This window comes from Rhinatrema bivittatum, chromosome 15 (genome assembly GCF_901001135.1).
Source record: "Rhinatrema bivittatum chromosome 15, aRhiBiv1.1, whole genome shotgun sequence".
NCBI lineage: Eukaryota > Metazoa > Chordata > Amphibia > Gymnophiona > Rhinatrematidae > Rhinatrema > Rhinatrema bivittatum.
Window position 1 is genome coordinate 74,812,044 of NC_042629.1, and position 19,673 is coordinate 74,831,716.

Below are 19,673 nucleotides of genomic sequence, written 5' to 3' on the forward strand. Positions count from 1 at the left end.
TCCCCATATCAGCTCCACACTCATAATGAAAAGGCTTCTAGAAGAATGAATTACATTTGATTCTGTTCCAGTGTCCTTGAGGAGAAACTAGCTGATCATGGCGGTATCCCCGCTAGAGCTGCTGGCTCCTGAGACATAACTCGGTGCAGGTTCAGATTCTGAGATATTTCACCGTGTCTGTCCTTTGTGTTCCTCTCTGGTGACTTAAGGCCTGATTCACTAAGGTTTTCTCCCATTCTGTGACTGTGGGAACAGGGGAATCAGGCTCTTCGTATAGGAAACATTTAACCTTGTTAAATGATCCTGGCAAATCTAAGACTTTTGTGCATCTTTTCACATCTGCTTTAAAGCCAATGCAAAGGCTAGTTTATCTGTTGTAAAATGAACCTCTCTCTGAGAAATAGCAGATACGATAATTCAGTTTTCCAGCAGGAATATTTCTGTATTAGATTACAACCCTGATTTTTTTTCTTTTCTTTGTTTCTGAGAATTTATCATTATATAAAATGAAACTTCAGTGGTATCCTTATATGACTGGGGCATTATTTTCAGGCCCTGATTTCTCTACTGAGGACAGTTTTATAAATGAGAAATTTGAAGGATGATCTTATCAGCCTCCCGACACAATGTGCATGATACCCCCCCAGAGTACTTTACCCACTGTGGATATAACCAGTTTGCTGAGGTATAATGAATACCTGTCCCTCATAGTGTAAACCTGCCATTCCACGATCCACCGCGGGAATCCATTATTTACAGCAGATAAAGACCAAGCAGCCCATCCAGTCTGACCAGTTGTCTTCCTTTGGGTCTCTCCCACATTGCACCGTAATTTCCCATTAGGTGAGAGAGAGAAAGCAATACAATTGCTAATCCTCGCCTTTCATTTTGCAGCAGCCATTTGGTTACAGAAGGACCCTCAAAATCCACCCCATAGGTACAATTTATTTCAGCAAACCACTTGAGCTTATCCAGTCTATCTCCCCGCTTCCAGAAAGGGCCAACTGTCCTGGAAGCAAACAGGAACCTCCACTGACAGAGGGCCCCCACTCTCACAGAGGCTTCTTGTTCCAGTGCTCGGCCACCCGTACAGGCAGAGAGTTCTTGCAGAAGGATTAGTAAGCCCTGGAACCCGACAAGCAAAGGGTGGACTGGGCTTGGAACTCAGGGCAGGAAATGCTGCTGCTCGTGACAGGTCTCAGTCAGAGAAGGACGCGGGGCTGTCACTTGCACTGACAATTACAGATACAGCTCTGCTAAGGGAATCTGGACAGGGCCCACAGGCAGAGGACTGAGGTTTGCACCTAGAAATCAGAGAGCACCTGGGAGAGTCCCGGTTTTTATGCTCCTTCAGAATTTGGCACACGTCCATGTTGGCGAAATCCGGTTCTGATTGAGGACATTGCTTCCTACACCCCTATTAAATCACTTCCAAATCTTGAACTGCATTTTTTTTCCAGGAGTTCTTTTTTAATTTACCTATAGCAAAAAAAAAACAGAATAAAAGAAAAGGAAAGAAAATAAAAAAATAATAGTTCTTTAAGGAATCTTAAGGAGCGCCTGATTTATTTACATCATAACTTGATTAATAGCTTTGCTGGCGAATAGGCTCTCCATCTCGTGGATCCGATATGCAAATGGGAACTGAGAAATAAGGCCCAGATGGGAAGAATAAATATCTGCTTGACTAAAAGCTTGTCAATATGGGCTGTACAACGGGGCAGCAATCCATCAGCGAGCACATCACAGCGGCGTGTAGGAGCAAAGAGAAAGGTTCTGTCTGTCACACTGAGTGACGCCTCAGGAACAGTGGCTGTCAAGCCAAAACAGGAGATGGCCAGTCACCTCTCCTCTGCTCAGAGCTTCTCAGCTGGTCCATGCTGAGCCCACAGTCACCCCTTCATGCTCACAGATAAAAAGCCTTCAGAAGGGAAATTTTAGCAAAAAAAGTCTCTGGAGCAGTTTGCCAACTCAGGGAAATATTTATTTTTATTGACAGTTTTTCAGATTTTTGTTACTGACAGTCTGGCGTTTTACAGACAGACATTAACTTCACCACTTTGTGCACAACTGGACTTATTCTGCCGAGATTCAGCCGCTTATGCACCGAGACATAGCCTCCGACTCCCGAGAACAGCAGCCCCACAGAGCCTGCACTCCCATTGCTCATGATGTTTTTACTGAAGTGAAATTATTTTTACGGACAAGTCTTTTTTTTTTTTCTTTTTTTGTTTATTTTTTTACAGACTGTCAGTAAATTTACTGACAGTTGGTATCCCCACTCCTGAGGCAGAGGTAGTTTTTGATGTCACTGGAGACTCTGATACAATGTATTAGCTGAAATGTTAAGTGTTTAACAATCCTGCAGGACCCACAATACACAGGGCAGGGCTGGAGGAAAAGGAGCAAAAAAAACTTGGAAACATCAGGGACAAATTCAAAACAGAAAGGCTAAAAATCTACAGACCTAGAGAAGGCACAAAATTCCAAGGCTAAAATGTATATAAAAAACAGCACAATATGGGTTGGTATAGGGAAGGGTCCTGAAAGTGCCAGAAATCTGCAGGCTATGCTATTATCCTAGGTGTGTCCTCCTAGTACCTGTGATTCTAATACACCCCACACCTTTCATCCTGACACTTCAAGATAAGCCAAAGTTGTGCTAACATTTCTCCTTCCCATTCCACAGAACTCTGGGATATGTAGTCCTGCTTACCTGTATGTGCCAGGTTGTAAGGGACAGGAGATAAGATACAAGCTGGAAGCTCATCACTTAGTTCAGCTGTGTCTGATGACTCAAGAGCTGCGTGGAAACCTTGCAGAATCTGAGCCCCTGAAGGACATGCCGTGTGCCCTGACCACAGCCTCCTTGGTAATCCAGCATAGCCGAGGCTCTTACAGGAAAACCATCTCTTCTTCAGTCTGCAGCTTTCCTCAGTCTGAACAGCCCATAGTATTATACTGTCGCCAGGTAATTAAATGACAAGGCCTTGTCATATTTTTAACGCTCTACATTGGATTTTAGCTTCTCATCCAGTAGACCCACAGGCAGTCATTTTATTTGGTGGTGATGTCACTGGTGACTTATTAGATCTCACCATGGTCCAAGATCTCTGAAATTACTGCTCACAGCTTTCTTTTAATCTTTGTTTACCCTCTGTTACCCTGCAGATCCCTTCCCAATGGCTCAAATGAATAAAAAGAGAATATGTGCTATATTAACACAGAAAATGACAGGGGACGATGAGCCAAAGTGGTCCATCCAGCCTGCCCAGCAGATGTTTAGGGCTGTAACTGCTGCTCCAAGCAAACTACCCCATGCAGCAACATTTCACCAAAAGTCTGGTTCCTCACTTCATCCTCGTGCCATTAGGGATCCTCTGGGTTTATCCCATGCTCTTTTGAATTCCGGTACCGGTTTTGTCTTCATCACCTCTTCCAGGAGGGCGTTCCAGGTTTCCACTAACCTTTCTGTGCAAAAAATATTTCCTGATAGTTTTCCTGAGTCTACCCCCTTAGGAGTTTTATAGCTTGAACCCTAGTTCTACAACTTCCTTTCCATCAGAAAAGGTTTGAAAAGTGAACTTTTAATACCTTCCAGCTATTTAAAAGCCTGCCCCTCCTCTCCTCTAAGGTAATCATATTTAGGTCCTCATGTGTCTTTCAGTGCAGATCCCACATCATTTTGGTGGCCCTTCTCTGCTCTTGTTTGAGACTCGGCCTTCAGAACTGAACACAATACTCCAGCTGAGGCCTCTATAATAACCTGTGCAGCGGCATCATCACTTCCTTTTTCCTGCTGGTTATTCTTCTTTCTGTGCAGCCCAGTATCTCTCTGGCTCTAGTCACCACTTTGTTGCATTGCTTCGTTACCTTCAGATCATCAGACACTCACTGAATCTTAGCTGTCAAACCTTCTGTTGAAAAGAGACAGCATGCTCTTGGCTTGAGAGAGGTGGAATTGTGTCTCCAGGTGCCACTGTGCTATGTTCTAACCACTAGATGACACTAGAAGCCTTAAAGTGGAGTCTCTACAGCAGGTGTATGTCTATGTGGTCTATCTGCATCTTTGTGTGTTAAGAGTCATCTACATTTCCCTGGTTTACCCCACTACTAGTTGTGATTTCAGTCTACATCTCCCTGCATGCAGTGGAGGGTAAAACCAGGCAAGGCTCAGTTTGTCCTTTATAACTTGGAATTACCAGGGAAGCTGGGAGGGGGGGGGGGGGGGGCTCGTGGTATATCTTCAGATCAGATCTTCAGAGCATGCTGAATGGTGGATGATTTTCCCATTAGCTGCCTTAGCTCCCCACATTCAGCTCAACGTCATTGGCTTTCTATCTCTTTCAGGCGGTAATATGCTAATCGATACAATGCTCACATCCCTGCGGCACTCACCGCATGGTGCTATTGGTCCTCTGGGACCACGGCAGTCACACAGTCATATTTAGAATAATATATGAGGCAACATGGCTTTTCGGCTTGCCACCTGACCACCCTATGAGGCTGATTCTGTCTTGGTTTTACTCTTTGCATGCATGGGGATGTAGTGCTGATTTTCCTGAGAAAAGCTAGGACTAACTCAACTGCTTTGGGCAGACTCAGGTCAGTAGCAAGCCTGGCGATTGGTCTGACAGCATCACACCACCCTGCACACCTTTAAGGTCAGATGCAGCTCTCAGCTTATGGCACAACTGGCACACCCAATCTTTGCCAGATGCTGAGAAAGAGAAGGAGCAAAGGAAGATTAACAGTGTTCCAGGAACAGGCTGAATCAGTTCTGGATTTGCCTCAGAGTATAAACTTTTCTTGAAGAAATTAGATGTACCAGTTCATAGATACAATGGGACAAAACCAGGATTGGTTTGGTCATCTGATAATCTCTCAAAGACTTCATTGCATAGGCCAGGCCCTAAGCCAGAGTCCTCCTATGTGGCATGCTGAGTCAATCTTGGTTTTATCATATCTGTTCTCTAAACCTTCTGAGATTTCTCCTGTTCTTATCAATACTGGAGAATGTCACTCGCTTCAGTGTGTGACACATAGCCGGGACTGTGACACTTGTGTCTCCTGGGGTCCAGCACAAGGAGCAATGACATCACATTGGTAGACAAGTCACTGTGCAAAAAGGATGGACTTCATTGAGACTATCCTCCTCCCACCCACGTTCTGGCTTTGAAACATAAATCTTGTTTGATGTAGTCCTGAATAAGTAGGATGAAATCCCACAAGCTGAGGCAGATTTGCATCAATAAAATGCAAACAAGTCAAATCCACTTCTAAACAATAGGGAACCAGTAAGCAGGAATATGCCAGTGAGAGAGATGCTTGAAACAGATATGCAGAGACAGAGAAATCATCCTGGTTATCCATTACATAGACTCCAGGTTATCTGGCATAGGTCAGACCAGTCCTGGCTGTGTCCCATTACATGTATGGACATGTACTTCTGTTTTTCTTAGGGAAATCAGAACTGTAAGTATGTGAGCAGAAAAGAACAAAACTAGGAAATGGTAGGTTGGATAAGTGAGAGAGAGGCAGAGACATATATAGATTGGTAAGATAAATGATTGACAGGAAGCTAGATAGGGGTGTGTGTATGGATGGATTTTGATTTCTATTTATTTATTTATTTATTTAATTAATTAATTATTTGCCTTTTCAAACCCAAGCTGAGTTACAATCAGGTACAGTAGCTATTTCTCTGCCACCCGAAACAATTGAGGGTGATGTAACTTGCCCAAGGTCATAAGGAGCATCAATAAAAGTGGGATTTGAACTCTAGCTTCCCTGTTATCAGCCCACTGTTTGAAGCAATAGGCTACTCCTTCACTACCAGTAGGTGGTTGAGTGGGTAGATGAATGTATGATGGGTGGACAGGGGAATGGGTGGGTGGGTAGATGAGTGGGTCAATGGGTGTGTGAATTAATGGACAGATAGATGACTGTGAATTAATGGCTAGAGGGGGTTGGATGGCTAGATTGGTGGATAGATATGTCATATATGGATGGATGGAGACATGGACAGATGAATGAAAGAACAGGTGTTTAAATGAACTCAGAGTTGGAAAGAGCAATGAATATATACTGGAGAGAAGTCCAGATATCTTTTATTGTCAGTAACTTTCATATATATCTGTTCCTTGTAAGGGCTTCGCCCATAAAGTTCATGTTTTACTGTGAACCGATGCGATGTGCAAACGGACATCGGTATATAAGAGACATTAAATAAATAAATAAATAAATAAATAATATTTATCTTTCAGACAATTCTTGGTCTTGGATTCCCAAATTTTGTAACTTGAAGGAGTTCCGAAAACGCCATCACAGGCAGTATGACGACACTGGCAACATGGTGCACATCAAGCAAAAGCTGTACCACAATGGGCACCCCAGCCCCAGGCACCTCTGAGGATGCCTCCCCATCACAGACAGACTTCAAAGAGCTTTTAGAACGTTGCTTTTTTTCCTTTCAGGAAAATCGGTGAGATCCTTATTAAATGAGAGACAGTAGAACATTTTATTTCTTCATGCTGTGTGCTCTCAAAGGGCACACAGAGAATGCACAACTAAAGCAGTCCTGGATCCAAGACATCGCTATGTGCACATCATAATACTGCTGGACTTACATACATATGTGTTGGGGGAAAAAGGCAACAACTAAAACAAAACAAGAGACATCTGCATTAACACTTCCAAAATCCACACTGGCTGTAAAGATCCCGCGCAGTCAGTGTACTTTACTCTGCAAGGAAGTCCATGGTTGCAGGCAAAATGGTCTGGGGGAGTGTAGCATTATTCTTTAATATACTGTGCAGAATTGTTTTTTTGGTTTAAATCATTTCCTCTTCACTGTATCCTTCAGTATGCTGAATGGTCTTATTGTATTTTTGACTGCAGGTCACTATTGAGTTTTTAAGGTATAGTAGCCTGGTAGTTTTGGAAAGGGTACAGGAGTGCAGGGAGGGTAAACATCCTTCTTTTGCTTGGTCCTTGTTTAATATTCTTCATTAGTGAGTTTAGAAGTGGGTTTCAAATGGGGTTATAACCTGGAGCACTCTGTGGTGCAAGTTAGATGAGGGCTGAAGGCAGTGGGGTTTTTCTACCAGAACACCAACCCGGAATCCTTTTGCACTCGTTTCCTTTTCCCCATGGAAATCAGTGGAGCCGACCTGGTACCTTTACTTAGAAAATTATCACTGGCTAAGGTGATGGAGTGGCTAAATTAGTTTTCATCAACGCCTGGCAACTAACGTCTTCCAAGGTATGGTGGCAGGATGGCTGAGCCATGTAGCATTGCGTTCCATAGAAAAGAAATGCGCAGCTCCGGAGCAGGCAGAGGCATTTGTTTGTGGCCACAGCCACTTGCAGAGGAGGAATAATGGCAGATACTTTGTTGCGATCACCACTGACCTCCTGAGCACTAGGTGTTGGCCACGTTGATGGGGTGGGAAAAGAAAAATATGCATAAACCTTTGTTCATCTTCCTAGAACTGAAAGTATTTAGAAGCATGTTTGGAAATGGAATAGATTGCTTATTTCGGCTACAACATTTTAATTTGTCTGCTTTTAAGTGAGGTGGAGCTGTCTGCATATGAAATCTCATCTCTGTTGGTAGAAGAGACCTATAGTGTGGAATTCTCTTTAGTTGGCATATCTGTCTGGAATAGCCATATAGTTGTTGTTTTCAGATCAAGAGGGATCATCAGCGGCGGATTCACGACGTTGGACCGGCCCGGGTATTCGCCGCCCAGGCCGGCCCAGGACACATCACGTGGTCTGCCGAGCGCAGCTCTGTCACGGCAGACCACTGACTGGAGCGATCGGCCCACCGGGGGATGCCCGATCCCCCCCGATAGGCCAATCCGTCCCTGGGGATCATGAACCCACTTGACTAGTTAGGTCAGCCGTATGAGGTGGTCAGTTAAATGACCTGTTCCTGATTGTTCTTGCGTTTTCTCACTGTTCTTCCATAGCTTCCCTAATGAGCTCCACATCCATCTGAACGTTTTGCCCCATGGCAATCATATGTCCAACGCCATACCTGCAGTGGGGTAAAGCTTACACTGAGTCATCTGGCAACCCCAGTTGGCAGGCCTGTGTTTGCCAAGTCCCGGAGTGCAAAAACAGAAAACCAAGACCAGGAACCATGGGTAACCCTATCACAGCATGTGTGAGCAAAGTTGCACCATTATAATTGTGCCCTCCTGCAGCAGATGAGGAAGTTGTAGCTTCTTCAGCCACCGTGCACTATAGCATCAGTTCTAGATCCAGCTCTGCCTGGATATCTGTACGTCTTGTTTAGATGTCTTCTCCTTGGTGTCAGAAGTGTGACTTGGTGATCTGGTTCTCCTCATCCCACCTGGTATCTAAACCAGGGATTTGAATGATTAGTGTCAGGTGAGGAAGGGCGAGAAATCAATCCCAGGAAAGGCAACGAGCTGGGGAATCTCCCATGAAAGTGTGTGAGCTTATGCACAAGGTGTGCGTCATTACAACAGTGTGGTTATACTTCACCCCCTGCAAGTGGAGACAGGACTGAGCCTCAGATAAGCCTGGCTTTCCTTCTTATGCATATAGGGACTTTTAGTTCTAATCTCCCCACAGACAACAGGCAGCAGACAACAGGCAGCTGACTCAATTTCTCTAGGGAGACTTTAGGCTAATACTTTTTACATTCTCCTCCTGATGCAATCTGGTACCATAACAGAACTACAAATCCCACAATGCACTGGGATGTAAGTTCAAAAACCAGGACTAATCCAAAGTCTCACATCAGAAACTGGGTCCATTGGAAACTCTGCAAGTAAAGATGGAAGTTTAAAGCCAGGACTAGCTTAGCTTGTCCCTGATAATCTGAAGCTAGTTGCTAACTGTACTCAGAGCTCCTTCACTTACCCCTCACCACTGACATTTTCAGTGTAATACTGAGGCACAGTCATGGAATGAACCTGTACTAGGCTTGTCCAAACTTGAATCTCGGTGCCCTCTCATCCAGCTCTGGTTTTCAGGAGGTCAACAGTGAGACTATCTGTGAGCTATATCTGCGTGCATTTGGTTAAGCTGAGTGTTTTGTTTATCCTGTCAGACAGACTCTAGAGAGGGTCCCGAGGACTGGGTTTGGAAAACCCTGGTGATACCATTTCCATTGAGTTTCACAAGAAAGAAAGTGTCTCCTCTTATTTATGTACATGTAAGTGTGCACCTGTGCGTTCTTCTGCCCATGTACTCCAGACTTCTTTTGTGAAACGGTGAAACTTTCTTTCAAGGTTACACTTCTGTCTGTCAGATCTCTGTCCAGGTCACAGCTCTATTTGTTAGATTTATTTCCAGGCCCATGCTCTGGTTTGATCTCTTTCCAGGTCAGGATTTTCAGGTTTATTTCAAGGTCACGCGGCTGCATCATACCTGAGCAGCACATAGTAAAGGATGCGCATCGCCCAGCGTGCACACAAAGGCAGCTGCAATAATTCGCTTTCCCTAGGGATCTCTCGGGCAATATCTGGGCACATTTTATTGTCATATTTCTGCAAAGGTTAGTGCTATATAACCTCTCTTATGCACTGACAGTGTTATAACCTTGCAAAAATGAAAAAACAAAGCAAAAAATGGAAAGCCCTTCATGCGTGGAAAGAGCCTATGTGCAGGACTCATTCTAATGAAGCACAGTCAGAGAAGGAACAGTCAAGGAGGCTGTTCTTGATAGCTGATATGTTTGAATTCTTTCTGACCTAATCTCTTAAAAAAAGCAGAAATATTAACCTCATTAGGAGATGTGATAGAAACACACTGTCAGACACAATACATGAATTCAGACTGGAGCCGTAGCAGAAGTTTTAGATACTCGGCACCAGAAAAGCACTATTTTCTGATTTTCTATTGATGGTTTGGGGCATCTCAAGACTTAATGCCAGCTCTGGGGCTGGCGTTAATTTTTGAGGGTTAAAACGTACGCATTGGGCGCACAGTGATTTTTTTTTTTACATCGAGGGTACTAATAGCCTCACCAACATGGCATTTACACGTGATGAGTGCTTTTAGCTGCGCCCTGGTTTGGACGAGTGTTTTGGACTTGCTAATCCCATTATTGCATTGGGAGTTATTCTAGCACATCCAAAACGCGCATCCAACCGTGTGTCAACCTGTGCACTAGGCTGAACGCAGTATATTGCAGCAGCCTCAATGTCTATGCATGAGACCAATTTGCATGTACTAGATCTCCAATGTATGCGAACTGATCTCATGCCTATCCGTGTGGGCATCCCGAAAACCCAGCTAGCTGTGGGTTCACCGGGACAGGTTTAGGAAGCCCTGCTCTAGATGCAGGGGGAGTCAAACCAGCCTGTTGAAGTGGGGGAATGGAGCTAGCAGGCAATGCTACTGCTTAAGCAGTCAGAGTGCCAAACCTGACACCAGATCTCCCAGCAATTCCTCATTTACAAAGGACAGCCTGAGGTAGTGTTCTGGAAGAGCTTGACTTATGGGGTGCAAGGAGTGCCAAGCACGCCTCTGGGATGTAAAGGTTTGCATGAATAGGACACTACATTTTTTTTAAAAGTCCCTTGTCGAATGTGACAGCAGGAGGCTGCAAGGTGTGCAGGAAAGAGCAGTTCCTGGTCAAACCGTGGCTTACCCAGTTCCTACACTGTCTGGATTTCCAGGCTACGATCAGCTCCTGAATGTAGCAGCTAGAGCTTCCCTTTAATGAAATGTCCCATTTCCCCTTTGGCCCACAGCACACTTTTCCTGACCTCTCTCTCTCTCTCAAACTGTACAGATTTCTTTTTTCATTGTTTAAATAATTTTCAAGCACTGGAAGCCTTTTTCTTTTCTTTAAAAAGGAAACTTGTTCTGTGACTTTGCTGCGTTTCTGCTCACTGTCAGACTCCTGTGAGACTAACCCGGGGTTGGTCAACTGCAGTCGTCAACAGCCACAAACAGGCCAGGTTTTCAGGACACCCACCATGAATATGCATGAGAAGGATTTGCATGCACTATTGTCAGCATATGCAAATCTCACTCCTGCATATTCATGGTGGATATTCTGAAAACCTGGCCTGTTTGTGGCTCTTGAGCACTGGCGTTAGCTACCCCTGGACTAACCCTTTCAATTCTGCTGCCTCCATTGAAAATTAAGCAGTAACATGATTTTGTTTTGTCACGGAGTATCTCAGGCTGTCTCCCTTCTCCATGCCACAGGGGACAGGATGTGCCAGTCCTATAAGCCAGCCTTCTTTTCTCAAAGAGACTGAAACTGCAAGTCATCATATGCGACAGTGTAAAACCAGGTCTGGCTCAGCCTGTCTCTTACCAGGTGGATAACAAACATCAACACACAAGTAAATAAACAGAATTGCAGATCAAAAGCTACAGAGCACAACCCCCCCCCCCCCCTCCAAAGCTGTCTGCCGAGTTCCCCGTGCACGGCAGTGCCTCACGGAGCCCATCTTCTCATGCCCCTGGCAGGCTTGGCACAAAAAAGGTCACATGACTGAAGCATCATCCCACAGATAAATGCTGCTATGTCTCTCACTTTTGGTTCTTTGTACTAAGACTCTGGTTCTCTTACATGCTGCTTTTATTTCCATTCTGCTGGTAATGGCTTTAGTCACCAGGAAGGCAATAAAGAAAAGGGCCTTTCACAGAGGTATGTGGAATGTAATGGGAAGCAGTGGGTCGTGAATGCTTGAAAACCTGTAATGACTGCTATGAATCAAACTGTTGTAATACCACAAAACGAAACTACGGTGAGATGTAACAATTTAATAAAGACGTTTTTGCTCTTTGGAGTATGTGCTGTCATTAAGCTGCTTACAGATGCCTGGACAGGATTATTTGGGAACTCGTATTCCAGCTGGTGATGAGACAGCAGCAGCAGCAGCAAGTGGACTGTGGCTTCCGCAAGCCGGAGAACCCACAGCGGATACCCACAATGAACATGAGAGAGATAAATGTGATTGCACGCACTAGAGACTCCGTATTTGTACATTTCTCTCATGCATTTTCACTGTGGAGATCCTGAAAACCCGGCTGGCTGTTGGAGTCAGCAGGACAGGTTTGGGGAAGCCTGCAATGGAGAAATCAGGTGTGCCTGAGTCATCACAGGGAGAAGCAGGACCTGAAACCATCTCAGAGAAACTGAGTGCATCTTCTCATCTGAAACGGGTCCTTGTCTCCTATTGTGTAAGAGTGCCAGGCTAATAAGAGCAGGAGATTGTATTTAAAGAGAGGGAAAGCAGCAGCAGCACTGCTCAGCTGCCCATTATTCCAGCTGCAGTAATACAACTGTATTAAGTCGTATCCTTTCGTTTTATGTTTCTATTGTTTCATTTCGCATACATAGCACTTTGTTTTGGTTTAACGTGTGCTAAATAATTACAGCCATGGCCTTTGCCAAAACTTCACAATGATGTGAAAAAAAGGTTTTGTGTTATTTGGATAAGAAATGACACAAAATGATAAATTTAATTGATATTTTTATGTCTGCAACAGGTTAGATAGCCAGGAAAGTGTGGAAAACATGAGAAGGGATCTAGCAAAGCTTGATGAATGGTCTAGGGCAGTGATGGCAAACGCCAGTCCTCGAGTGCCACAAACAGGCCAGGATTTCAGGATATCCACAATGAATATGCATGATAGATTTGCATACATTGGAGGCAGTGCATGCAAATCGTTCTCATGCATATTCATGTAAGATATCCTGAAATCCTGGCCTGTTTGTGGCACTCAAGGACTGGAGTTCACCATCACTGGTCTAGGGTCTGGCAGCAAAGACGTAATACTAAAAACTGCAGAGTAATGCATTTAGGATGCAAAAACCCAAGGGAGAGGTGCAGTATTGGAGGTGGAAGAGCAGGACCTGAGGGTGATCATAGTGGCCAAACTGGTGGATAAAGTGATGGTAAAAGCCAGAAAGCTGCTTGGCTGCATAGGGAGAGGACTGGTCAGCAGAGAAAGGGAGGAGATGCTGCCCCTGTACAGGTCCCTGGTGAGACCTCACTGGGATTACTGAGTACAATTCTGGAGACCCCCACCTTCAAAAGGATAGAAACAGGATGGAGCTGGTCCAGAGGGGGAGGCTGCTAAACTGGGCAGTGGCCTTCAGTCTAAACTTAGCATACGGGGAGAGACTTAAAGATCTAAACTTGTACACCCTACAGCAGGAGTGGCCAATTCTGGTCCTTAAAAGCCAAATAGGCCTGGTTTTTAGGATACCCATACTGAATATGCATGAAATAGATTTCTATACAATGGAAACAGCGCTTGCCTTGCAAATCTATCTCATGCATATTCATTATGGATATCCTGAAAACCAGACCTGTTTGTGAAATTGGAGTTGGCCACCCCAACCCTAGAGGACAGGCAGACTTGGGGAGATATGACAGAGACATTTAAATATCTCCAAGATATTAAAAAAGAACAGGAGTTGGGCCTCTTTCAACGAAAGGCTTTGGAATGAGGGTGAAAGCTGATAAACTGCAGCGTAAGCTAAGGAAATATTTCTTTATAGAAAGGGTAGTGGATGCCCTTGGTGGTGGTGACAGTGTGGGATAACCACAGAGGCTCTCTGAGGGAGTGGAAGAGACTTTGCAGATGAGCAGTTGTGACTGGGTATGCAATGCAGGCCATATTCTGTCACATTTCTGAGATTTAACACAACAGAACATGCACAATATAACTGCCAACCCCTTGCTGTAACATTTCTCATTTCTTGTACTCCCTTTACCTAGCAGGATCTGAGCTAGCTGAAAATAGCTCCCATCGCTGTTCGAGTCATTTTTTTGTTACTTTTGCTGAGGATGTATATAGAGGTTGGGCCGTGTGGATTCAGAGTCCTCACCCAGATACAGACTAGTTTGAAGGCCACAGGCCAAACTGAGTGAACTTATATTTACTGTTCTGCACTGTGAAATGCTTATGAACAGGCAAGAGTCTGTTTATTTTAGTTATTCCAGTAGGTCTATGATGAGAAAGCAAGCAATTAACTTACACTGCAGCCTGAGAGAGAGTGAAGGCCACACAGCTGCACCTGAGATTGAAAAGAACTCAGAGGGAGGGACCACCTCTGCTTTTCCCAAGTATTTATATATAAGGGGAAATAACAGCTAGAGAGAGGGAGAGGGAGACCCTCTGGAAACGTAAGTTTTTCACACACACACACACACATATATATATATATAGCAATGGTTATTATCTACCATTATTTCTTAAGTATGATCTGATTTTATCTGTTCCATCCTCCTATTACTAAATTAAACTTACTTTCCTAAGTACCTGCAACCGTGATGTACTGAATCAAAGTGTGTGTGTGTGGCTTTTTGTGTAGGGGATAAGCCCCCTGGGTTCAAGTCCTCAGGTGTAATTCCACTAATTCTGTGTGTATATTGGGTAAGCCCCTGTGGTAGTCCTGTGTACACACAGGTGATAAATCACCCCTCAATAGCCCCCAGTATAGACCTCAGTGAGATTACCCCCCCCCCCCCCCCCCCCCCACAGTTCAGAATGCCAGTGTGCACGGTCTGAACCCAGAACAGCCTCTAACGTGGGCCTCTGGGATAGGCTCTGAGAAACTATGGCTATCCGATGACTTGCTGGGGCCACAAAGACTCTGATCCTAGCCTGAGTTATGGCATTGGGGCGGAGAGATCCCGGCATTCTGCACCACACAACTTGTCATTATTGGTTATTATTTAATGCCCTCATCCTAACACTTTGTTCCTCAGAACTTTTACCTCTGGGCTACCACCAGTGTGAGAGACTTTGACTCAAAGTGAATCCCTTGTACAATAGGAGGCATTTCCTTCATTATATATTGACTTTGCTTCTTTGCAAAAATGGAAGCGCAACTGGGAATGGTCAATCCTGCAAAAGACCTTTAAGGAGTGAGGCAAGGCCCCTGGCCAGGGGCGGATTGGCCTATCGGGGGATCGGGCATCCCCCGGTGGGCCGGTCGCTCTAGTCACGTGGTCTGCCGAGCGTGGCCGTGACAGAGCCTCGCTCGGCAGACCACGTGGTATCCCCTGGGCCGGCCTGGGCGACGAATCCCCGGGCTGGACATCATCAGGAATCCACTGCTGCCACTGGGGAGGAGAAGAGCAATACATCCACCACTGAAGATGGCAGAAGGATCTTCACTCAGGAGCAAGGGAATGGAGTGCAAAGAATAAACATAAGAACATGCCATGCTGGGTCAGACTAAGGGTCAATCAAGCCCAGCATCCTGTTTCCAGAGACCAATCCAGGCCATAAGAACCTGGCAATTACCCAAACACCAAGAAGATCCCATGCTACTGATGCAATTAATAGCAGTGGCTATTCCCTAAGTAAACTTGATTAATAGCAGTTAATGGACTTCTCCTCCAAGAACTTATCCAAACCTTTTTTTAAGCACAGCTACACTAACTGCACTAACCACATCCTCTGGCAACAAATTCCAGAGCTTTATTGTGCATTGAGTGAAAAAGAATTTTCTACGATTAGTTTTAAATGTGCCCCATGCTAACTTCATGGAGTGCCCCCTAGTCTTTGTTACTTTTATTATTAACCTTCACCCTATTCCTTGTTCTTTGTAAAGCTTGTTGCTATTTTTAAGTTATCTGTGAACCGAGATGATGTTCCCAACGTATCCCGGTATACAAAAACACCTACCTACCTACCTACCTACCTAAATAAATAAATAGATAGATAGATAGATAGATAGATAGATAGATAGTCCTTCTATTATCCAAAAGAGTAAATAACCGATTCACATTTACTCATTCTAGACCTCTCATGATCTTAAAGACCTCTATCATATCCCCTCTCAGCCGTCTCTTCTCCAAGCTGAACAGCCCTAACTTCTTCAGCCTTTCCTCATAGGGGAGCTGTTCCATCCCCTTTATCATTTTGGTCTCTCTTCTCTATACCTTTTCCAGTACAATTATATTTTTCTTGAGATGCAGCAACCAGAATTGTACACAGTATTCAAGGTGTGGTCTCACCATGGAGCGATACAGAGGCATTATGACATTTTCCGTTTTATTCACCATTCCCTTCCTAATACATAAGGTACAAAACTTAGATTGTAAACCCTCTGGGGATAGGGAAATACCTACAGTACCTGAATGTAAACCGATGAGATATCTCAGATCGAATGTCAGTATATAAAAAATAATAAATAAAATAAATAATAATTCCTGACATTCTGTTTGCTTTTTTGACTGCCACAACACACTGAGCTGACGATTTCAATGTGTTATCCACTATGATGCCTAGATCTCTTTCTTGAGTGGTAACTCCTAATATGGAACCTAACATCGTGTAACTACAGCAAGGGATATTTTTCCCTATATCCAATACCTTGCACTTGTTCGCAATAAATTTCATCTACCATTTGGATGTCCAATCTTCCAGACTCACAAGGTCCTCCTGCAATTTATCATAATCCGCTTGTGATTTAACTACTCTGAATAATTTTGTATCATCTGCAAATTTGATAACCTCACTCGTCGTATTCCTTTCCAGATCATTTATAAATATATTGAAAAGCACCGGTCCAAGAACAGATCCCTAAGGCACTCTACCGTTTACCCTTTTCCACTGAGAAAATTGACCATTTAATCCTACTGTTTCCTGTATTTTAACCAGTTTGTAATCCACGAAAGGACATCACTTCCTATCCCATGACTTTTTAGTTTCCTTAGAAACCTCTCATGAGGGACTTTGTCAAATGCCTTCTGAAAATCCAAATACACTACATCTACTGGTTCACCTTTATCCACATGTTTATTAACCCCTTCACAAAAATGAAGCAGATTTGTTAGGCAAGACTTCCCTTGGGTAAATCCATGCTGTGTTCCATTAAACCATGTCTTTCTATATGCTCTGATTTTGATCTTTAGAATAATTTCCACTATTTTTCCCAGCACGGAAGTCAGGCTCATTCATCTACAGTTTCCTGGATCGCCCCTGGAGCCCTTTTTAAAGATTGGGGTTACATTGGCCACTCTCCAGGTGCAATGGATGATTTTAATGATAGGTTACAAATTTTAACTAATAGATCTGAACTATAATTTTTGAGTTCATTCAGAACCCTGGGATGCATACCATCCGGTCCAGGGGATTTGTTACTCTTTAGTTTGTCAATCTGGCCTAGCTCATCTTCCAGGTTCACAATGATTTGGTTCAGTTCATCTGACTCATCATCTATGAAAACCATCTCCAGAACTGGTATCTCTCCAACATCCTCATTAGTAATCACAGAAGCAAAGAATTAATTTAGTCTTTCTGCAATGGCCTTATCTTCCCTAAGAGCACCTTTAACCCCTTGTTTATCTGTCCAACAGAATCCCTCACTGGTTGTTTGCTTCAGATACATTTATAACAGATTTTATTATGAGTTTTTGGCTCTACGACCAACTTCATTTCAAATTGTCTCTTAGCCTGTCTTATCAATATTTTACACTTAACTTGACAATGCTTATGCTTTTTCCTATTTTCTTCAGATGGATCCTTCTTCCAATTTTTGAAGGATGTTTTTTGGCTAAAATAGCCTCTTTCACCTCACCTTTTAACCATGACGGTAATCGTTTTGCCTTCCTTCCATCGTTCTTAATGCGTGGAATACATCTGGACTGCGCTTCTAAGATTGTATTTTTAAACAATGTCTATGCCTGTTGAACACGTTGTAGCTGCACCTTTCAGTTTTTTCTATTTTCCTCATGTTATCAAAGTTTCCCTTTTGAAAATTTAGTGTTAGAGCTGTAGATTTATTTATTGTCCTCTTTCCAGTTATTAGTTCAAATTTTATCATGTTATGATCACTATTGCCAAGTGGCCCCACCACCGTTACCTCTCTCATCAAATCCTGCGTTCCACTGTCCATTAATTCTCTCTGCTCAACTTTCTCTTTCCACTACTACCTCTTCTTCCTAGACTCTCTTCTTCCATGATTGTTGTTCTTCTGCTAATCATCTCCTACTACTTTTCTTCCCTTAACATTCGCTTTCTATTGTCCCTCTTCTGCTCAACCACTTCTGTCATAATTCCTATTTTCTACTAACTCTTTCTTTCCATTAATCCTTCTCTACCCTTCACTCTTACCACACTGTTACATCCATTTTCATTCTCCTTCTTGTAGGGAGTGATTTTCTGGTCTTATTCTATTGCTGTGAATGACTTATTGACCAGTGAAAGCATAATATATGGGATACAGGAAATGCACAGTGGTAAGGAAGGGTAGGATGAAATAAAGGAGAGTATCATGGCTCTGTCCACCCAGGCATGTCTGCAGCTACCATGGCCCTACATCATCAGAAATATGTAGATAGTTATTGCCTCTAAGCAATCACTATAGTCCTAAGTACGGTAAATAGATCAGAACACGTATTTGGCATCTTGGGTCTTGTCTTCATGGACAGTGCCATGCAATAACTGGGCCCTGCTGGCATACCTATGAAGAGCTGTTGTAGCATTATGTAAAATGCAAGTTCCTGCTATCACCTAAATGAACCAGATTCACTTTGGTGACCTAGAGGGGGCAGGTACTCCATCCCTGTGCAGGTTCCCTGAGCCATCCAGGCCTAAAGATGACAGGCTCACTATTAATGTGCCAAAGCTCTCAGCTAACCAGTCTTAAAGGTGCTAGTGTATAACTGTGTCTATCCTCTGAGTCATATAGCCCTGGAGATGACAGATTCAATCTTCCTGTACAAATCCCCGAGACATCCAGTCCTAGAAATAGAGCAGTCTGCAGTCAGTATCAGTGCTCTTTGACTAAGCTGAGCCATCCAGGTCTTTCCGCCAGTATGCATAAACTTACAGTAACCTAGCGGCCTTGTACTTCGCCATTGTTGTATTACTAACCCCTGTAAACTTCCAGAGGGCGATTATTTCATACATAGCTGTTCCATTGTGCCATATATTAGGTGTTGTGCTGAGACAGGACAGGTCCTGTCTGCAGAGAACTGCTGACATGTTGCAGTGCTTTCTCTAGAGCTAAGGTAATAGGAAAAATATGTCCAGCACTGAATCCCTTCCTGTTTTACACCTACCTAACACCTTGGAATGTTTACTAGTTTACTTTCCCTGTTCCTCTCTCAACAGCACCTGCTATCCCTTCTCATTTTGTTTAACTCTGCTGTTCCCAGGGATTTATTTGTTTTGTAGGTTGCAACAGATCCACATCACAAAATCAAGTCACCCTAGACCCGTTTTCATAGTCCATATTTCAGTGTGACAATCCCTGTAAAACTAAGTCACTTTGATTCTGGAACAATAGCTAGAGTTGGTGAATCTGGTTTAAAAAGCCGCAATAAACGGTGTTCTGTTTTGTTTCTACTCCTCACGTTCCTAATGGAGCCTCCTGTTGTGACTCAATCTTCAATGCCCCCTCCAACTCTCCCACCCCCAACAGCATAGGTAAAAGACACAAGATTGCACTCTCTTCCACATGTGCCAATTACTCACTTAATTATTCTCAAGACAATGCATCTCTCTGAACATACACACACACACATATATAAAATATATATATAAATGATTGATAATGGAATAAAATACCCGAGGCATGATGGAGGCTGTCGGGAATAGCAGCAATGTGCCACTTGTTCATCATTAATTTGTTTCAGAAAGGGTTTTTTGTTTTCATGCATCACTTAAATCTTTTCTTGTGCATTGTCACCAGTGACATATTA

General features: G+C 43.6%; 1 protein-coding gene across 1 annotated transcript in view; it reads left to right on the plus strand.

Annotated features, from left to right (window-relative positions):
• TMEM240 (transmembrane protein 240) overlaps nt 1-11,789 on the plus strand; it is a 41,876-nt gene extending 30,087 nt beyond the window's left edge. Inside the window, exon 4 of the mRNA XM_029578929.1 lies at nt 6,267-11,789. Coding sequence (XP_029434789.1) covers nt 6,267-6,412 — 146 coding nt within the window. The 3' untranslated portion in view covers nt 6,413-11,789. The remainder of the gene's footprint in view (nt 1-6,266) is intronic.
• The last annotated feature ends 7,884 nt before the right edge of the window (nt 11,790-19,673 follow it).